At 32.7% G+C, this 20,643-nt stretch overlaps 1 protein-coding gene across 1 annotated transcript; it reads right to left on the bottom strand.

Moving 5' to 3' along the window:
• Positions 1–1,866: 1,866 nt before the first annotated feature.
• On the bottom strand, positions 1,867–15,936 carry LOC148603688 (putative serine carboxypeptidase CPVL). The gene is made up of 13 exons (XM_088552753.1): positions 15,818–15,936; positions 13,483–13,668; positions 12,579–12,697; positions 12,129–12,243; positions 11,676–11,734; positions 11,280–11,359; positions 10,196–10,262; positions 9,606–9,728; positions 8,994–9,125; positions 7,827–7,919; positions 6,776–6,955; positions 5,527–5,709; positions 1,867–3,883 (listed from the first exon to the last, which is right to left on the bottom strand). Exons 2-13 carry the CDS (start codon positions 13,646–13,648, stop codon positions 3,785–3,787), a joined length of 1,416 nt encoding a protein of 471 aa, XP_088408879.1. The 5' UTR covers positions 13,649–13,668; positions 15,818–15,936; the 3' UTR covers positions 1,867–3,784.
• Between the last annotated feature and the right edge of the window lie 4,707 nt (positions 15,937–20,643).

The raw sequence follows: 20,643 nt of genomic DNA, 5'->3' as shown, positions 1-20,643 counted from the left end.
TTTTCCTTTTTATTTGTTCCAAAGTTTTCTCGATGGGAAACATTTAAGTCCTTTGTAAAGAGTAGATTCACTCGTCAGTGAAACGAAAGACTCCGCTCTCTGCAAATGACTCCATATTCCGTGTGTCTTTCAATGGAATCATTTGAAACCAGTACGTGTGATTGGGACACCACACAAGCCAATACACAGCATGTGTAAAATCACGTCAGACTGAACAGATCGACTATTGATTAGAGAGATTGTTGATTGAGATGGACAAGACTGGATGAGAATGTTGATTGAGTTGGAGAAGACAAACTGAACGGAGCGTTTATTATTAAGATGGACAGATGTACAAGACTTAGACTTAATGGATAGATTGTTGATGGAGATGGAGAAGACTTAGAATGAATAGAAAGACTGGTGATTGAGATGGACAAGACATTGACTGAATGGAATATTTTTCTATTGAAATGGACAGATGGACAAGATTTAGACCAACTGGATAGATGGACAAGACATAGACACGATGGAAATAATATTGATTGAGATGAACAGATGGACAACACAAGACGAACTGAAAAGAGTGACTTTTGACCGATGTTGACAAACTCAATGGAGTGAATATTGATTGAGATGGACAAACACGGACTTAATGGGGTGTTTTCCATTGCAATGGACAGATGGACAAGACTTTGACTGAATGGAGTGTATGTTGATTGAGATGGACAAGACATGGACTCATTGGAAAGGTTAATTTAGAAGGACAAGTCTTGGACTGAATAGAGTGACTTTTGATTCTGATTGACAACATATTGACTGAATGGAGTGACTGTTAATCGAAATGGACAAGACATAGACTCAATGGAGAGATTGTTGATAAAGATGGGCTCGACTAAATGGAGTAGTTGTTGATTGAGATGGACAAGACATAGACTAAGTGGAGCGATTGTTGATTCAGATGTACAAGACATAGACAAAATGGAGTGATTCTTGATTAAGATGGACAAGACATTGATTGAATAGAGCGATTGTGGATTGAGATGGACAAGACATTGACTGCATGGGGCGATTTTTGATTGAGATGAAGAAGACATATACAGAATTGAGTGATCGTTGCTTGAGATGGACAAGATATAGACAGAATGGAGAGATTGTTGATTGAGATGGACAAGACATAGACAGAATGGAGGGATTGTTGAATGAGATGGACAAGACATAGACAGAATGGTGAGATAGTTGATTGAATGGACAAGACATTAAATGAATAGAGTGACTGTTGATTTAGATGGACAATACATGACCAAATAAAGTGACTGTTGATTGAGAATGAAGATTTAACTGACTGTTCATTCAGTTTGAATGTAACAAAAATGACCATTTGTCAGGACAAATGCCATAACAAATAAGTCTTCAAGTGTTTTGGAAAACTTTCATTATCACAGGAACCCTCCATCACCACAACTCTGTTTATCAAAACTTACAATTGACCATTTTGAATTAGATGAACATATACTTGGATATTTTTCCTATATCTTTCTCAGTATTGAGCTGGGGCACATGTCCAAAATACTTGGATACTATCCCTATGTCTTTCCCATTATCGAGTTGCGGCACACATCCAAAATACTTAGATACTATCCCTACGTCTTTCCCAGTATTGAGTTGGGGTACATATCTAAAATACTTGGATACTTTTCCTATGTCTTTCCAAGCATTGAGTTGCGGCACACATCCAAAATACTGAAATGCTATCCCTATGTCTTTGCCAGTATCGAGTTGCGGCACATATCCAAAATACTTGGATACTGTCCATATGTCTTTCCCAGTATTGAGTTGGGTCACACATCCAAAATAAATCCAATTAGTGAATAACTGAAAACCTGGTCACAGTTGTGAGGAGTTTAATTATTACAAGAAAGTACAAATATCACAAAAGTTAGTATTATGCTAGTAAAATGATTCAAATAACAAGGAATTTTATAACAAAATGTACAGGTGTACAAAATCTAAAATATAAAAAAGTTCATATAAAATAGTAAAAAAAAACATTGCATAAAAGATAATATTGATAAAAAAAATAGCGAAATGTCTCAAAGTACAGATCTGTGAACTTTACATGTCAAATACATGTATACTTGAAATTTATGGCACAAGAAAGAAGTAATTTTGACTAAATAACCAGGGACTCCCAGGACTGGCCAGGAGCCCAAATCGCTCAAGTGGAAACCTTAATTCCTACCATAGGCTGATTGATCAAAAGAAGTTAATTTCCTAAAATATCCCATTTGACAGATTATTCCCAGTTTGACTTTTCTGGTAAAGAATATATTTGAACAACATCAGCAATATCAAAACGTTTGTTTTTGGCCCCTAATTCCAAAACTGTTAGGGCCATTACCCCAAAAATCAATAACAAACCTCCTTTTGTAGTTTTGGAACATATTATAAAATTTATGGAGACTGACCAATATTTAAGTTTTTGCACAAAATTTTTTTGTTTAAGGACAAGACGATGATGGCACAGACGACAGTACCATAATTTTGGATTTGTATAAAAATATTGCAATTTCAAAGAGATATATGGCACATTAAATATCTAACTGTAAACAATCAATTTAACAAAAGGCAAAAAAAAAAAAAAAAAATTAAAAAAAAAAAAAAAATTATAAAAAGATAACCACCAGTAATTACACAGAGTAAGCAATTTTCATTAAACAGATGAGAGCATTGTATTAATATAAGTCAAAGACAAGCAATATGGGTAGAATAAACAACGCTATGAATATCCGACTAATTATCACAACGAACAACTAATGGCATATAAATACAAACAATATCTATCACACTTAAACAATCACAATAATTAAAGTGCATATCAATTTTTTTGTTGTGAAACTTCTTTTCATTGAAAAATGTCATACAAATTACATGAAAAATACAGTAACATCTGTATCGACAGAAGTCCCTTCACCCTTCACTGTTGAAAAAAGGTGTGTAGTACATTTTTTGTAACTGCAAATATCACACCCCCTATACAGAGGAGGGAAATCCCAGTAAAATCATGTCCTATCAATTTCTCAGTTCTTTTTTTGAATAGACATTTCACAATCTCATTGCAAATAGTTATAACCAAAGGACTGCTAAGTAACTTCAGTCAGATTTATGCATCAACAGAGAATTTGAAAGGATATGATTTTAAAGGGATTTCCCTTTCTCCATATTGGGAGTGTAGTAATTGCTGTTACAACACTCTATTTTTCATCAGTGCCCCTAGGAATGAGGGACTTGTTTGATTTCAACAGCAGTCTTCTTTACAAAGGCTGAAAAAACATTAAATTGGTATGAAAGGACTTCAAAATATGAGTTTACTCAGCCTGATCCCAGTGCCACAAAACTGAAAAAATACTTAACTTCCATGGAAACTCCAAAAACCGTCTTTCAAACAGATGACATCACAAACAGTTAAGAATTTTCTCAGAATTAAGTAATTTTTCAAGTTTTGTGGATCTAGGGCCAGATATAGTACATGTCTTAGAATAAGGCACCGACCATATTTATACAAGGGGGGGCCTGGGATTATTTTGAAAATGAAATTGAGCAAAAATATTTTTTTTATTCAGACAGAATGGACAGAAAAAAAAAGTTATGATGATTCAATATTTCCTCCATCACTTAACAATGTAGATAAACTTTTTAACTTCATCTGCCACTGAAAAAAAATATTCTAACTCAACATAAAATTCCAGCCATCCCCTCAAAAAGAAAATGGTCTGCGCCTAAACAACGAAGTCAATATCCAATCTTATGAAAACGGCAAATTCTCCACAAATCTTGTAATCATATCCATGCCTCTCTCTGGCTGATCATACGGTAAGATGTGTCCTGCTCCACGGACTATCACCTGCAAAGAGAAAATATTTGATATAATAAATATGAAAACATCTAATACAATAGGCAGAAAAAAAGTTAAGTCTTGATGCGTTCTTGGCACGAATGATTATATTTTGGTTATTCACTGTAATGATTATATAGATTCTTTCTATTTGCAACATAAAATTCAAAATTTGTGAGCAGCGTATTGATATACATGTGACATTTGGGCAGGAGAAAGTCCAAGAGTGAAATTACTAAATGGTGTGAATTATTGAAAATTTTTATACAGGGAACATTTGGTAAATCACTGCTATCTATAAAAATAATATATATCATTTCATTTTGAATGCAATAAATATAGTAAACTATGTCAACAAAACATCAAACCATGTTTTGATATTTTAATAAAATATTATAATGTCATTTTTCAAACTAGTTTAACTTCTGTCAGTACGTAATATGAATTTCTTTTTAAAAAAAGATTATTTTGGGTAAATATTTATTTATCATCAATAAGATCTGCATCAAAGGTTGACTTATAGTAGATCATTATAACAGCCACCCCTCCCTCTGAGCTCTGTGTTTGTGTATTTAAGTTGTGTATCATAATATGCATCAAATTCATCATATCATTCCAATAAGCTGTATTCACTTTTCAAAGAAAAGTATTATTATAATCAAAGTACTGATAGCACTGGTGGTTTTTGATTCTTGTGAAAATTGTAGCATGAAGTTCATGCTGAACAAAATTTCAAAGATTATATAATTTAAAAAAAATTGTGATCATACATTGCATTTTTAAATACTATTGTGAACTGTCCTTTTTAAATATGTAAAAACTGAAAGTAAATCTATACTACTGATCCAACTTCACAAACATTTACAAATTTTGTTTCATCTCACCTTTTTCCCCAATTTCAAATCTTTCCAAAAGTTAATGTGCATTTATAATCAAAAGCTATATTAACAGAATATTTATCCTACATAACAATTACATTAAATAAAACAAATATCAGCTTAAGAAAATAATTTCCTTAACACAAGATTTTCAAAACTAGACACTTGTCAATTTGAATTTTCCTGCCAATTTTACTTGGTTAAAACTTCCTGTTTATAAATGGTGAAATATTAATGATAGGATGGATAATCTGACTTTTAAGTTTGTAAAAATGAAAATATTTAACACATTTTATCCTTTCAGACACATTACTGCCAGAAATAAATTCCCTAAATGTAAATTTATCACTAAATATTCTTCAAGGCTAAAAAGGATTCCTCAAATCTTGAGTTGATATGAAAACTAGATTTTAAATTTTATTTGCATAAATAAAAGAATATTAATGAGCTGATAAATTGCAAGAAATATATTTACTTATTATAAAGAAGGTATTGAATGATATAAAAGAAATTAAATTGGACTATATTTTTGTGCAGTGTTCAGAAATAGTCGGGAAGTTCCAGTGATAGGCTGATGACATAAGATATTTTGATCCTGAAGGATCAAAACCCCCAAACCTGACAACTAGAATCAACAAATATGACCAAATATGTTTTTTGATGAAATAGTACACAATATGGCCTACATTTGAGGCATACTGCTTTAATACAGTCATTTATAATTTGAATAATACATTCACATAACAGTAATTATTTAGCAAGGCTGCTACTGACCTGATACAAATTGTTTGCCTTTCTAACAAACCCTGCTATCTCCTTATCATGGGGTGTCACTTTCCAGATCTGTCTAGTGACATTCAGATATTTATCTAACCCTGACCACTTTATAGTTGGTAATATAGCCTCTGTAACCTGGCCTGGTACCATTATATCCAACTGTCCATTGTAAAACATCACCTAAAAAAACAAGAGGCTCTTAAAATCAGAATTACTTACATAGTACTGGGTTGTACACATGTTAAGTACTGATATGCATAAAAAAGCAGACTTCATTGACATTTTCGAATGAATATTAATGTAAAATTGTAAGGGGATGTAGTAAGGTCTCACTAACCACTTCCAGGTCAAATGGCCACCCCCCCCCATGTAGTACCTAAAACACACTGAACCTTGTTCTATGCATTGTAAGTGCAGAATTAGTGTGTGTTCTGATCAAAAGTAGTCAAAATAAAGCTGAAAATGTGTACTTTAATATCATATTTGTAATTTACTACAAAAGTGTATGAATATTGTTTACATGTGTGAGTAATTTGCCTCCATGCTGTCAGTTAGCAGAAAAGGTAAAAATGTGGATTTTCAGTATTATTTAATCAAGTAAATTTTGTGAAGAATTTCTACAATCATCGAACTATTAGCATAATGATTTTGAAAGCCTTATTTTCCAAGCTTTGCAAGGGTATGCAAATTTAAGATGTCATTTGTCCTGGGAATTCACAGCGAAACTTTGAAAATTACTTGTTTAACATGTAAAGTAATGGAAACATTAGAAGTGGTTAGTGAAACCTAAGGCCTGCCATTCATCAATATTGACAGGTTTGGGTATCTTTGGTTCAGTATCAGCAAAAGTATAGGCTACAGTATGTATACTGAAATAACATTATTTTTACATCATACTTCATAGTAGTGTAGCTACCTAGGGTTTGACAGAGTTCATGAGGTTATTTTTACATCATACCTTATAGTTATTGTCCAACAGTGTAGCCACCCAGGGTTTGACAGAGTTCATGAAGTTATTTTTACATCATACCTTATAGTTATTGTCCAACAGTGTAGCCACCCAGGGTTTGACAGAGTTCATGAGATTATTTTTACATCATACCTTATAGTTATTGTCCAACAGTGTAGCCACCCAGGGTTTGACAGAGTTCATGAGGTTATTTTTACATCATACCTTATAGTTATTGTCCAACAGTGTAGCCACCCAGGTTTTGACAGAGTTCATGAAGTTATTTTTACATCATACCTTATAGTTATTGTCCAGTAGTGTAGCAACCCAGGGTTTGACAGTATGCATGAAGTCTGGCCACAGAGAGTGGTAGGCCTTATCATTACTGATACTATATGTCAGATTACCAACATGAAGAGCTCTCCTTATCTCTGGCATTGTTACATAGGTGGCGTGGTAGTAGAAATCTGAAGGCCCCTAATAAAAAAACAATTCATCTTAAAAAAATTCAGAATGGAACATATTAATTCATCCGTCTTACAGTATTTAAAACAAACACCTAGATATATTGGTTTGTGAAGTTGGTATGGTAGTAAAATAAGGAATTTTAGGAATAGCTTTGTGTAGTCTTAGTGTTAATAAAACATGTATGAGAAAAGATATTCACAAAAGCGAAGGTTCTATACTTTTTGGCACGGAAAAGTCCTAGAGTGAAAATGAAGCAATTACTTCTATATAATTTAATTTGATTGTTTGTTTCTCATCTGGGCAAGATAGGTTATTTTCATAAACTAACTTTGTATTTTGAGGTCATTAACGTCGATTGGTCTGCAGTCCGCAATTCAAATAATTCCAAACTAAATAAGGCTTTGATGAAGAGACAAATCTGAATTTTGACTTTATTTGATAAGAAGTTAAATCATAATAACTGTTTTTAATTTTTTACCAAGTTATGCTTGCAAAACCAACTTGGGGTCATTAAAATTTGTTCATAAACTGTCTTGCGGTTCATGAAATGTAAACTGACCCAAAGTTGGTTATTCGGCATAACCTGGTCGAAAATTCTAAAAAAATCCTTAAATGTGTTAATGAAAAACCTACAAAATGAATATCCCTCAAAATAAAATGAATTCATTTCCACTATCTACCTGAATATAATACAAATTATCGTAAAGCCTGTAAATCTCAAAATGTAAGCCATTATGTTTTATAATGAAACTTTTTATGGCGATTCATTTTTGCAGTTTTCATGCTTTCAAAATTAGCTAATAAAACAAAAAGTTCATTTAAAGGATTCCATACCAGAAAAATTAGCAAAACAATATAAGTAGGTTTACAGTCATCATACCTCCGTTAACATAAAGTTGTAGTAATACTTCATCCCAGTACATTTGTAGAAGTATGACGCAAACAAATCACCTCCAAGCAATGACTGAAATGTCTGAAATATAAAGTATGTGTTGATACCATGGCTCAGTTAAAATTTAAATGTTTATGTAAATTAAGACTTTTACAACAACATGCTTAGAAATAAAGGTAAAAAAGTTGTAATTAGCGACAAAAAAAAATAAATGCAGTAACACACACAAAGTTTCATGCGCTGTTGTGCTAGGGATACCTCACTCGTACAGGAAGTTGATATCTGACAGCAACCATAATCACTTACAACATATACTAACATTTATATAAAGCTACACAATAACAAATAAATCTTAGATAACTGCAACGAAATTCAGACTCAATGAATAACTAAAGAACAAGGTGATTCCTATGTACTACCTACTAATTTAGTGGGAGTATAAAAACTCATATTTTATCTCAACTCTTTAACACTAAGAAGCTTTAGGTCTCTAAAAACAGTTATTTCTGCTCACATTTATCACAATTTTTTGATGAAATTAATAGCAAATTTTTATTTTATCATTAAACAATATTTACTATGACTTTGGATTGTTATAGTAAACATGGTTTGAATCTCCTGTTGATTTGCATTGAATGCATGTAAATACCTTGTGTATCTCAAGATTTCAAAATGCCTGAGTAATCTCTAGCTAGTGTAGTTGACCCCAGAATGGGAGGTCATGGGTTTGATCCAGGGCAGAATCATACCAAAGACTAAAACTTCTAGTCACTGCTTCTCATCCAAGTACAGGGTATTTAAGGGCATACAGTGACAATGAGTTAGCTCAAAGTCAAAATAATCTGTCTGAGTAAGGTGGCATGCCTACCTGCATGCTGATGGCTCTGTGAACTAAGTTTAACACAAAAAAGATCCAGCTCAGAGTGTTGGGCTAGTACAAAGCATGGTCTATTCCAATGGATGATTGCTCTTGTTCTGAAATGCATTAAACATCTGCCATAGAACTTTTATCTATAATCAATCAATCAAGATTTCATTCTAAAAACTTTTCACATTTAAAAAAATAATATGCTCTTCAAAAAGTATCTTGAATACTGTAAAAGTCCTTGCTATAGAAAACAACTTTATATAATATTATTTCATTATAATCCTTACATAAAATGCATCCATATATTTCTTATCGATGATATAAGCAACAGCTTTTTCTGCAGTGTTCTGGAAATAAGCCCTCTGATTCTCATCCAGTAAACCCAGAGAATAAAGGAACGAAGCATAGGCTGGTATCATCTAAAAAAAAAAAAAATTCTCCATAACAGAAGGTGCACATCTTCAATGTGTATATAAATACTGCAAAGACTGAATAATATTGGTTCACCACTTTTTGCATGACAGATTACACAAATTAGGTAACATCCCCAAAATTCATTTAAAAACATGGCTTAGTGAAATATGCTAAAAAGACAGTGTATTTTTGACAACTTCTATGCAACGTAACCATGTGATAGTTCCTTTATTTTGCTGTAACAAAATAGTTTGCATCTTACACACAATGTTACTGCCTATATCATTAACTTACAATTCTTTACTTATCAATCCATTCACTACTCACTACCCATGGTTAGTTCTTCAATCACTTGCAATTTGTATGTTAATTCTACTTTTGCTGATGGGAAATTTATTGTTTTGAGTCCACCTACCATCAGTGGTTAGTCTTTACATGACTTGCTAAATGAGAATCAGATCTTCAAAGGGATATGGATAACTTACTGTTTGTGGATCTGTCCAGCTATTTCCCATGGCAAATCCTTTGAAGTTTATCTTTACTTTTGCTGTAGGGTTTTCTAAATAAATCCTGTATGAGATGGCTGGTATGAACTTCCCTGCATAGGACTACAACAAAATTTATAATCTGTCAATTTTTCAGCTTATTCTCTTCGAAAGTTAGCTTCACAATTAAAATTTTTAAAAATCAAAAACAATTTTACAATGAAAACATATTCTGATGTAATCTTGAACCATTATATTCTGATAGCCTGATCAAGTTTTTTTCAATTATGATCATCTAATTATATCTATATAACCTAAATTTTTTTAGAAAATCATTTTTAAAAATTGCCTATTAATAAAAAATCTAATAAAACTTGATCAAAATCCAAATTAAATAAAAAATAGATATATATGACAGTACTGTTTAATCAGCAAGAATATGACAGAATTGGACAAGTTTACAATACGAATTTATACATACATGTATTATTGTTACAATATTAAATTTTCATAATTATCTCCCCTGTCTATAATTAAATGTTTTTATTCTTCATAAAGAACTTGTATTATATCTATAAGAGAATGATTACCTCTCCTGTCACATAAAAGTCATTTTTCTGGTACTGGTAGAAGGCCATGAAAAACTGTGTCAAGCAGCTAAAAAACACATATAATTACAATATAGTCTATTCCAACTTAGGAAAACTCATTAATTTAGATTTTTTTCACTTCCAGTAAAGATTATCTGGGGTAAAATGGCAGTCACACAGTGGACAGCAAGGGAGATATTTATCCAGGAAATCGTTGTTGAAGAATTTAAAGTAGAAAATTGATTTTTAAAGCCTGACAATGCTCTTACTTTCTACCACAGAAAATTAATGTAGAATATGATCTTATTGAAAGGTCAATGAAGCTTCACACAAAAGTTTTGTTATATGAATATATTTATTTTGGTACCAGTTTTAATCCAGTAGGGCCTTATAATACCAGAACAATTCCAGATTTCCTATCTTTGAATATTGTCTATACTACCAGGCCTAAAGTCTAAATACTAGTAAATCCATACTATAATTACACCTTCATTCTTTTTCATTTAGTAATGGTATTGCTCATCTATTGATTGATTGATTGCAGTATAATGTCCAATGACAGGTATTTTTTGCAGTTTAGAAAGAGTACATTTGACCAATTGAATAGACTTTGCCCTGTTCTAGTCTGACATGTTTAGTTGGATTTTATAATGGGTAAGCACATAGACACAATAGCCAGCTGGAAGGTATATGACCAAACATGGAGACATTATTCTGAATCATCTCACAACCTCCTATATGCAGCATGCTAGAGCAAGCACCATTTTCAAAGTCATTGGTTTCTCACAGCCAGGTTTTAAAACCAAGGACCATCTACACTTGATACAAGCTTGTTTATCATTAGGCCATCGGGGCAGTTACCTCATCCAAATAGAATAATTATCAAATATTCCACCATTTTTATGTAGAGGAATATTGTAAACCTATAAATTTTCATGGATTATGCCACGTGGGGATAATCACAAGTATCAATTTCAAACAATGATGGGTAGTTATATAGTGTTAAAAAGCAATTTTGCGAATACTATTTTTCATATTTTTCTCTAAACCATGGAAATAGTACTAAAAGCACATTTAGGATTACCTGTATAAGTTGATGCCAACTTCAACTTGGTTTGTAGAATATCCCTTATCATTCTCTGTAAAACTAAACCCTCCTCCAACCTGAAAATTACATGTACTTCATTAAAGATAAGTTAATCTAGATGTTATGATATATTTATTGTTTCATTTATACAGGATACAAGATATTCTATAGGGTAGACTTTGTTGGAGACCTTCTACAAGTAATCATACATTAGATTTTTGCAATGTATTTTTGACCTTATATGTTGGACGAGTGCAGAATTTTAATATCTTGAAAGTAAACTTTAAGAATGTCTTTTCACAATGAAAATGAAAAAAATAACAGATTTGTATGAGAATATGTATGTTCATAATTTATTGTGAACTCTAGACCTATGATTTAAAGATTACCTACAGGATTGTCAATATAGAGCACTGAATACTGCTTATGCCATGTGACATTTCTGTTCACCACTGAAATAAAAAGAAACAATGTGATGGACAGACAGACAGGCAGACATAGACAAAACAAAAACTACAGTCAAACTTATCTTTGCAGCAACCTGTTTTCAACATCAACCTGTCTTAAAAGACCAAGACTAAAATATTCCTTTGTAGTGCATTCTATGTAAAATTAACCTGTATGTAAAGACCACTTGTCATATATGACCAGTTTTACTGTATACAGTTCCAGCTAAGTTGTTACCTAGTGTAAAGTATAAATATCAAGCAGAGTTTTGTTTTTTTTGGTTCTTGGCTGGTTTGTAAATTCTATCATTCATAATGCTGACTGAAATCATTCTGTATTTGTAGTTGAATCTCCTCTCCTTTGTAAATGACTTATAGAGATAATAAAATTGGCACATACACTTCATGTTTTTATCAACAGAAAATGGACCAATCTCTTCAAATAGTCCAAACAATGATGATCTTCCTGGTCCTCCTTGTAACCATAGTAACACAGGGTCATTCATTGGGTCTTTCTAAAGTAAAAATAAAACTATGAAAAATCATAAATTATGCTCCACACTGACCCACTGATAAAAAAAACATGCATTCTGCCTTATACTTATCCAGCCAAATAAGTTGTGAACAACTGGGCCCAGAAACTTCAATAGCTAAAGACAATATTTTTTTCATGGTAACTCACTTGAGGAGATGACTTACTTTAGAAGGCTGACTTACACAAAATGACTTATTTGCGAAGATGACTTACTTGGGAAGATGACTTATTTGCGAAGATGACTTACTTGAGAAGATGACTTATTTGCAAATATGACTTATTTGAGAGGATGACTTACCCAAGATGGTGACTTACTTGAGAAGGGAAAAACCAGAAGTACATGTTGCTGTTATAAGACTTGTTGACAGTTATCAGTCCAGCATAACTTTTTAAACTGGTACCATCCAAATGTCCAACTAAACTGGCCTTTTGTGCTGTTTATACAAATGAGCAGTTGCATTACAATGAAGTGTTCTCAGCTCAGTTTTACTGTATAGTGCAGACAGATGTTAGGTAGTTTATTTTGTTAAATCTAACATATATGTACATATAAACAGCAGATGAAAATAAAATTAGTCTTTTCAGTCTTTTTTCATAACTGCAATAACTTATTAACAAAGCTCATTACACATGTACATCAGACATTGTTTGCATCTCAACAGTGTTTCAGATATACTCTTCAAACAAGATACTGCTTAAAATTCAGGTTTTAGTAATTACCATAATTATGGCAACTGTATGTGAATGAATTATTGCAGAAATTATTGTAGCAAAAATTGTATGGAATTATAACATGAACTTCAACTTGCACACGTTGTTGTGCTAAATATGTACCCACTTGTACAGAAATTTGATATTTGATGGCAGCCATAATCGCTTTCTATGTATGCCCACCTATATAGTACATGTACCATATACAACATTTGAAATCAATCCGTGCCATGGGAGCCAATTTTTTTTGTAACTTTAATTTTCTCTATCATTCCATACTATGATAAATGGGAAAGTCCACAAAACAACGTTTAAATTGAATGGCAACCATAACAGCTTACGATACGTGTCCCATCTAAAATGTATATTAAGCCACATACCAAAATTTGAAATAAATCCAATCTTTGAAAATTGACATAATCATGATGAAATTTAGATCGATAAGGTGAGGCCAATTTTCCACACACTTGTTGAGTGGAGGTATAATAAATTCTCTAAATTAAGTTACCTTCATCGTATTTGCCTTGTTCTATCAGTGGAGTGAGGTACAGTGGTGGACCTGGATCAATACCATTATTAACATAGGGCAGCTCAGTTTTCATGCCCTCTGGCAATGGTTGAAAAAACCCATGGACAACAGATAGTATGGACACGACAAACAGTAGCAGTTCCATTTGTACCAAAGAAGATTGTCCTTTAAGACATAAGCAGGAAACATATAGTGGAAATACTTCCAAATTAGTATGTCAAGAAGTATACTGGTATAAAAACAATTACATTACAGTAACTTGTTTTGAGGGGAAAACAGAAATTTAACTAGTTGAAAACTGTTAGAGTACACTGGAAAGAATCACTCCCTGTAAAAAATTCATCAATGAGACTTGTTTATCATTAGCAGCAGAAATTTATTAATTTAAATAATAAATAAATACTTCACAGGGCACAGCTTTCACCACAGCAGAGGGTGAACCTTGAAAATTTGGGATATAGCTTTTAATATTGTGATTAAATGCTTGACAATGGTGAAATATTGACATGCCTAACATAAGGGCTTGTCAAACGACAGAAAAAGATTTGGCCTGAACAATAATGGCGTTTTTCTAAAGGGAACCCTTATCATAAGTGTAAGTACTGTGAAATAACTTCAATATGCTATCACAGGGATCAATAATGGTAGATATTGTTTTTGTTTTATATATTACGTTATGGCTATGTGAAATAATTACCTCTAGCTACAATATATATACATATGGTTTTGACTATATATTGTACTATATTTTACATTTACAATTAAATGACACCTTTACTGGTAAATTTTTAGTCTGATATAATCTGACAAAGTATATGTCTCCGAATAACCTTATGATGTCAAAGAAACCATGTAAATTTACTTTCCGATATCAATGATCTTTCAACTGAATTAGAGTTCAGTGTCAAACAACAGGAAAATAAATCATTATTATCATTAAATAAATAATAGTTTCATAGCATCTACATGTACCCCAATGAACTTGAAAAAAAGGATACTACAGACCCTGTGAAGTCAGCCTAATATCTTGATCTACAGTTAGAGATCAACTGTAAAGGAAAACTACTGACAAAACTATAGACAAACGCAATGAATTTTCATACTGTATAGTCAACTTTCCTTTAATCTGTGGCAACATAATCCTTCAGCACCTGCGTATGGAGTTTTCATATCATAACTCATACAATGTACATGTATGTAATGCCAGAGCTTGCCGTAAGTACCCAGACTTCTTGTATTGTGCTAGACTTCTTACAGTTAGGCTTCTGGAACAGGGTTATCTTATTAAAAGATTGAAGTCATCACTACAGAAGTTTGTGGTCGTCATCATGAAATCGTGGATCATTACAGGGAACCCTTCTGCTGATTAGTTCAATGTGTCATACTTTTCCTTTCTTCTTTTGTCTACCCTGAACTTTACTAGAAAAGCAGAGGATGCTTACCCTACAAGTGCACCTCGTTCATGCTCCCAGTTTTTAGAGGAGTCGGAGTTGCTTATTTACTTTTGTTACTTTGTATATATATATAATTTTGGTTATTTCATGTTCTTTGTTAAGAAATAAATAAATTTTATTTAGAGTCGGCATGAAATACCTAATAGGAGAGTATACCAATCTCTTCGGGATGTCAAATTCACTAATTTGCATATCATTAAGTTCATAATTCATATTTTGTATGTGAATTTAAAACCCTTTTACTTGTTTTCAATGTCTGGTCTTTGTCCCTGGGTTACATTCTTTTGATTTCCACTAGAATCTTGGTTCTCTTGAATACTTTTTTTTCATAACTGTGCTCACAAGTGTGACTATAACTACTTCTATTAAAATTGAGAGACAATACAATGTATATGTTTATGTCTTGGACTTGTCAATGATTGGCATGAATATTATTCTTTGAACAAGAACTTTAGTTTTCTGGATGTGTCAATGATTTATAGAATTAACATTTTTATTCACATATAAATAATTTCTTATTCATTTGTTTGTTGGCATACTTAAAATCCTATCAAATGTACAGTGTAGCACCTCTTGAATATACATTGTATTGGTCAAAATTAATGGTGCCTGTAGAAAATGATTATCAACTAATGATTGGTTACTAAAATGTACTAACATATCCAATTGGAATCTTGTAGTTTTCACTCACCAAAATTTCCCCTATCAGCTACCTGCAAATTAGTTATTATATTAAAACTTACACTTTAACTTACCTGTTCAGAAAATGCAAACCACCATGCGTCAATTTTATAACAATGACATTTGACAAAACAGTAAATTTCTATACAAGTTTTCACAGCTAAGCTCATAATTCTTACCTGTAAAAATTAGCTTCAACCTTAGGAACAGATGTAAATTCAATGCAAAAAAAAAAACCAAAACAAAAAACAAAAAAAACAGCCAAAATCTTTCTTTCGTTGGGGTAATAAACAAAGGGGACTGATACAACTGATACAAACAAAACATTAGAGGCGGATAAGTCGTCACTTTCTAGTCTGTTCCATTTAAAACTAGAGGCTCAAGGGAGCCTGAATCGCTAACCATCTGTTTAATTGAAAAAACTCGAAGAATGAGACAGGCTGAATATCAACTGAATTGTCAAATACAGGAAATGCTTTCAATAGCATTTTTATGACATGAATCAGAATTTTTCTAAAGGCAACAGATTTTGGATTATTTAAAAAAAACTGTCTTCCGACCCCAAAGTTCCGTTTTTTAGTGTAGGTAGCCATATATCTATTCACGGAGTAAAAATCACAAGTCATTTGTTTTCATTAAATGATCTTCAATGGTTTTAGAGAAGAAGATTTTCAAAGTTGTACATGCGGAAAAAAATTAAGAAGTATTTCAGAAGTAAAAACTCCTACATCAGTAGAATTGTTTTGAAAATTTTAGCATTAGTTGGTCTCATGATGCTGAACAAATTACCCCTTGAAAAATTTTGCGAAAAACAACGTTTTTGAGTTATTTGCAAAAGGTTCTTTCTGACCCCTATGTTCAATTTTTAGTAATGGCGGCCATGCTTTTTCACCGATTAAAAATCCGAACATTCATTTTGTGTGGAATACCCAAAGAAACGAATATGCCAACTATCATTGAATTCTGTGTAATGAATTTAGAGAATAAGATTTTCAAACTTTCACATGCGAAAAATGCCAAAAAAAAACTGTTTCAGAGGCCGCAACACCTCATCAGTCAAGGAATTGTTTAGATTTTGGCATAGGTTCGTCTCATGATGCTAAACAATATTACACTTAGCCAGAATTTTGCTAAAGGCAACTATTTGTGAGTTATTTGCAAAAACTGCCTTCTGACCACTATGTTCTATTTTTAGTAAAAGCGGCCATGTTTTTTTTTGTTTTTTTTTTTGAAAATAAAAAAATCCCAAAGGTCAATATCCTTAGGAACAAATACGCCAACTGTCATTGAATTCTGTAAAATAGTTTAAGAGCAGATTTTCAAATTTGTACATGAGAGAACAGTCATTTTCTGAAATTTGTTCACAGCGACAGCGACAGACCAAGTGATGGCATTAAGTTCACTAGGCCTATGGCCAGGTGAGCTAAAAATATACTCAGAAGAAAATAATTGCTGCAGATTATATCTGATTGTTTCTGTGGCAAATTGTTTACTTTATCTACATATCTTTATTTTTGATATTTTGTTTACAATGTTTACAATAAACAGAAATTAAAATGAGGCTTTTCATATAATACTTGTTCTAAGAAGATAAAAGTTATATAGAATGTACTGTAAAATTCAAAATTAATGGGGAAAACTCTGTAAATGACACTAAAATTAATAGAATTGTTGGATTTTCGATGTGGATTACCTACTGAGAGCAGACAGATTGAGAGGAATAATTATAATAAATAATAATTTCATCATATAGACCTATAACGCAACTTAATAACAATAATAAAAATGTGTAGCCTTTTTGGGGGTGTATCACATATTTCAGAATTACAAGGACTACTACTTAAGCATCAGCATCTGTAACAATCAGGCAGTGGGTGAAACATGGTATGAAAAAGCACAATTTTGATAGTTTAATTTTACTATTTTTACTATCAGAATCAAGGTTTCCATATCATGCTGGACCATTGAGTTAAAATGTCATTGAATTGCACTGAAAATGAACATTTCAGAGGCAAATAAATCTGTCAAAACCCCCATTTTTCTACATAAAAAATATCGTAGGGAGAGAGAGAAGTACTGGATACGCAGACTAGGTACTGCAATATCTTACGGATGCAATGACAACATCAAAAGTATAGGAAACCTTTCAAGCCCATATAACAATAGCATAAATGTGATGAATTTATTTGACAAAAATCCAAGACGGGAAAGGAGTCATGGCCATCGCCACTACACGTCAGCTAAGTTACATGATGTCTCCATAGATGGTCTAATTCCTTTCATACAAAAACCTCCTGGACTTCATCACATTAGAACCAAACTTTATTCTATACCTCTCACTCCACTACACTCCCTTTACAAAACAAGTCTTGACACTCCTGTTTCATTCCCCACCTCATCATTATACAGACTTGTTGCCTTCATTTCGGATATTGGTTTCCACAGACTCTTTAAACCAGTTTGTGTGAAAAGTCAAGATGAAGAAAAACGAGCATTTCTTCCACTACCGTTTGTCAACAAAGGTATAGATGCAATTAATTTGGCTAACATCCTCCATCACAAAAACGTTACCTACAAAATTCCCCCATATTTCAAAGACAAATCCATACCAATTATTTCATATTCCTATACTTCAACCATTGCATCCAAAATTTTCAATTATAAAAGGCTATAGCAGAACCTCGAGATTGAGGATTTCAAGTCTAAACCACCTGACAGTTCTTGCAAAAACTCTCCATCCAAATATGGTCCTTCTGGTCACGTCGTTACGGGAATTTAACCATCATCGAAAACGAATCCCTGCGTAATATCCTTTCTAAAGGGCCCAAGTACCGTGAACCACGCTCCATAAATTGGAATTATAACTTTAAAGTTTTTATGGATGCCGTCGAGGACTATGCAAGAAAATGGATAAAACGAGAACAAGAAGACAGAGTGGTTAAAGGCCGTGAGGTCTTTAAATTTGAAACGAATGAAAGTTTTAAGAAGGTCAATAAGTGTCAAGGCTACAGAGGGTCTACAGTCTACAGTCCTACCACAACACTTGTTACTCCCTTAGTGGTATTAATTCAATGTGGATCCTGAAAAATTCGATCTTTTGGAGACAATCATTCAAGACTATTATCTGAATATAATAGCATTAAAACCTATGATTTTTCAACACTGTATACTTCTATTCCGCATACTCAGTTAAAATCCCGACTTAAAAACATTATACATCGTTGTTTTTCCTAAAAAGATGGTACACATAGATACAAATAGATAGTTCTTGGTAGAGATTTCTCATACTTTGTAAGAAATAATTCCAAACCATCTTCCAAATATACAGAGGAAGATGTTTTCAAAATGCCGGAATTTTTAATAAACAACATATTGGTGTGGTGGACGTGTTTTTCAACAAACGGTCGGCATTCCAACGGGAACAAATTTTGCTCCTTTACTTGCTGACCTATTCCTTCACTCTTATGAGGCTAACTTTATAGCTGATCTGATCCCCAAAACAAAAAAAAAGAATATCGTTTGGGTAGATCCTTTAATCTCAGTTTCCGCTATATAGATGACGTATTATCTTTAAATAATCCCAATTTCGGGGATTTGATACATCAGATCTACCCCAAAGAACTTGAGATAAGGATACTACAGACACTGTGAAGTCAGCCTCATATCTTGACCTACACTTAGAAATCGATGATAAAGGAAAACTATTGACCAAACTTTACGACAAACGTGATGACTTTTCATTCAGAATTGTCAACTTTCCTTTCATCTGTGGCAACCAACATCCCTTCAGCACCTGCGTATGGATTGTTCATATCACAACTCATATGTTATGCCAGAGCTTGCCGAAACTATGAAGATTTTTTGTATCGCTAGAACGCTTTTAGAAAAGAGTTATGTTGCTACAAGATTGAAGTAATCACTACAGAAGTTTTATGGTCGTCATCATGAACTCGTGGATCGTTATGTTGTATCCATCTGCACCATGAAAACTGATTTATTCAACGGGTCATAGTTTTCCTTTCCTCGTTTGTCTACCCTGGACTTGACTTTTTATGAGCAACTCGGCGGGTGTTTCTAGAAAAGCAGAGGGTGCTTACCCTACAGCATATGTTATAAGAAATCCTGCATACTCCCATGTGTCATCAGTGATGTAACAACATAGTGGTGCATTATCAACTAAGTCAAATGTTATTTAAGTGTAAATGTTTATAAGAATCAGGCAAAAATGGGAAAAATCAGAAACCTGCATGTCAAAACCTTACTGTTCTGACTACAAAATATCACTCAAGTATGCTTTCTCTATTTGACAAGACCATTATTCTACTAACACTATCTGTCTTTATCAAAGTCATATTACGAAATATTGACCCTGATAGACACTTGCCCCTTTCCTTTGCCTCACAAACATGTTTTTTTATTTTTTTATTTATTTTTTTTTATATAAAACTATCATTTCAAACAAACAAGAACACTAATTAATGTCTTCATGCTAGAAAAAAGGTGTATGTAGAATCAAAAGCAACAACCTTAGAAATAAGGACCTCAAAATCTAACAAACTGAAGTTATTTTGTTAGAAACAGATCATAAACCAAAGGGCAAAGCAGCTGAATTCTACAGCCTTCAACTTTTGTGATGGTACATTGTAGGTACAAAAATCTGTTTTGTACACATTTTTTTGTGCTTGTCCCAAGTCCTTTGTATGTATTGTTTTGTTTTCACTTTCAGTTTACTTCTATGTTGCTGGAGTATATAGGGGCAAATATTTTGCTGTACCTGTGTATAATGTTGTTTTGGGGCCAGCTGCAGCCTGCACTGTAGTGTGAGGGCTTCCTTATTGTTCATTGAAGACCAATGGGTGGATTTGAGCTCACATTTTTCATCCTACTGGGATTGTTGTCTCATTGATATATTCACCATATCCATTCTCATTATATTGTAAATCCTTTTTTATATAAAATTTTATATAAATATATCATTATAACTAAATGATGAGAAAAGATAGCA

This window comes from Perna viridis, chromosome 11 (assembly GCF_037379345.1).
Source record: "Perna viridis isolate PV_CMFRI_1.1 ecotype Kerala chromosome 11, ASM3737934v1, whole genome shotgun sequence".
Lineage (NCBI taxonomy): Eukaryota > Metazoa > Mollusca > Bivalvia > Mytilida > Mytilidae > Perna > Perna viridis.
This window is presented reverse-complemented; position numbering and strand designations above follow the sequence as displayed.

What these genes read in the sequence shown, in the direction of transcription:
- LOC148603688 (XM_088552753.1), bottom strand. Translation starts at nt 13,648, where the DNA reads ATGGAACTGCTACTGTTTGTCGTGTCCATACTATCTGTTGTCCATGGG. An exon ending in GTTGGCATCAACTTATACAG is followed by an intron (nt 10,263 to 11,279) that starts GTAATCCTAAAT and finishes TGTGTTTTTTAG; the next exon opens with CTGCTTGACACAGTTTTTCA. An exon ending in ACTTTTATGTGACAGGAGAG is followed by an intron (nt 9,729 to 10,195) that starts GTAATCATTCTC and finishes ATTTTGTTGTAG; the next exon opens with TCCTATGCAGGGAAGTTCAT.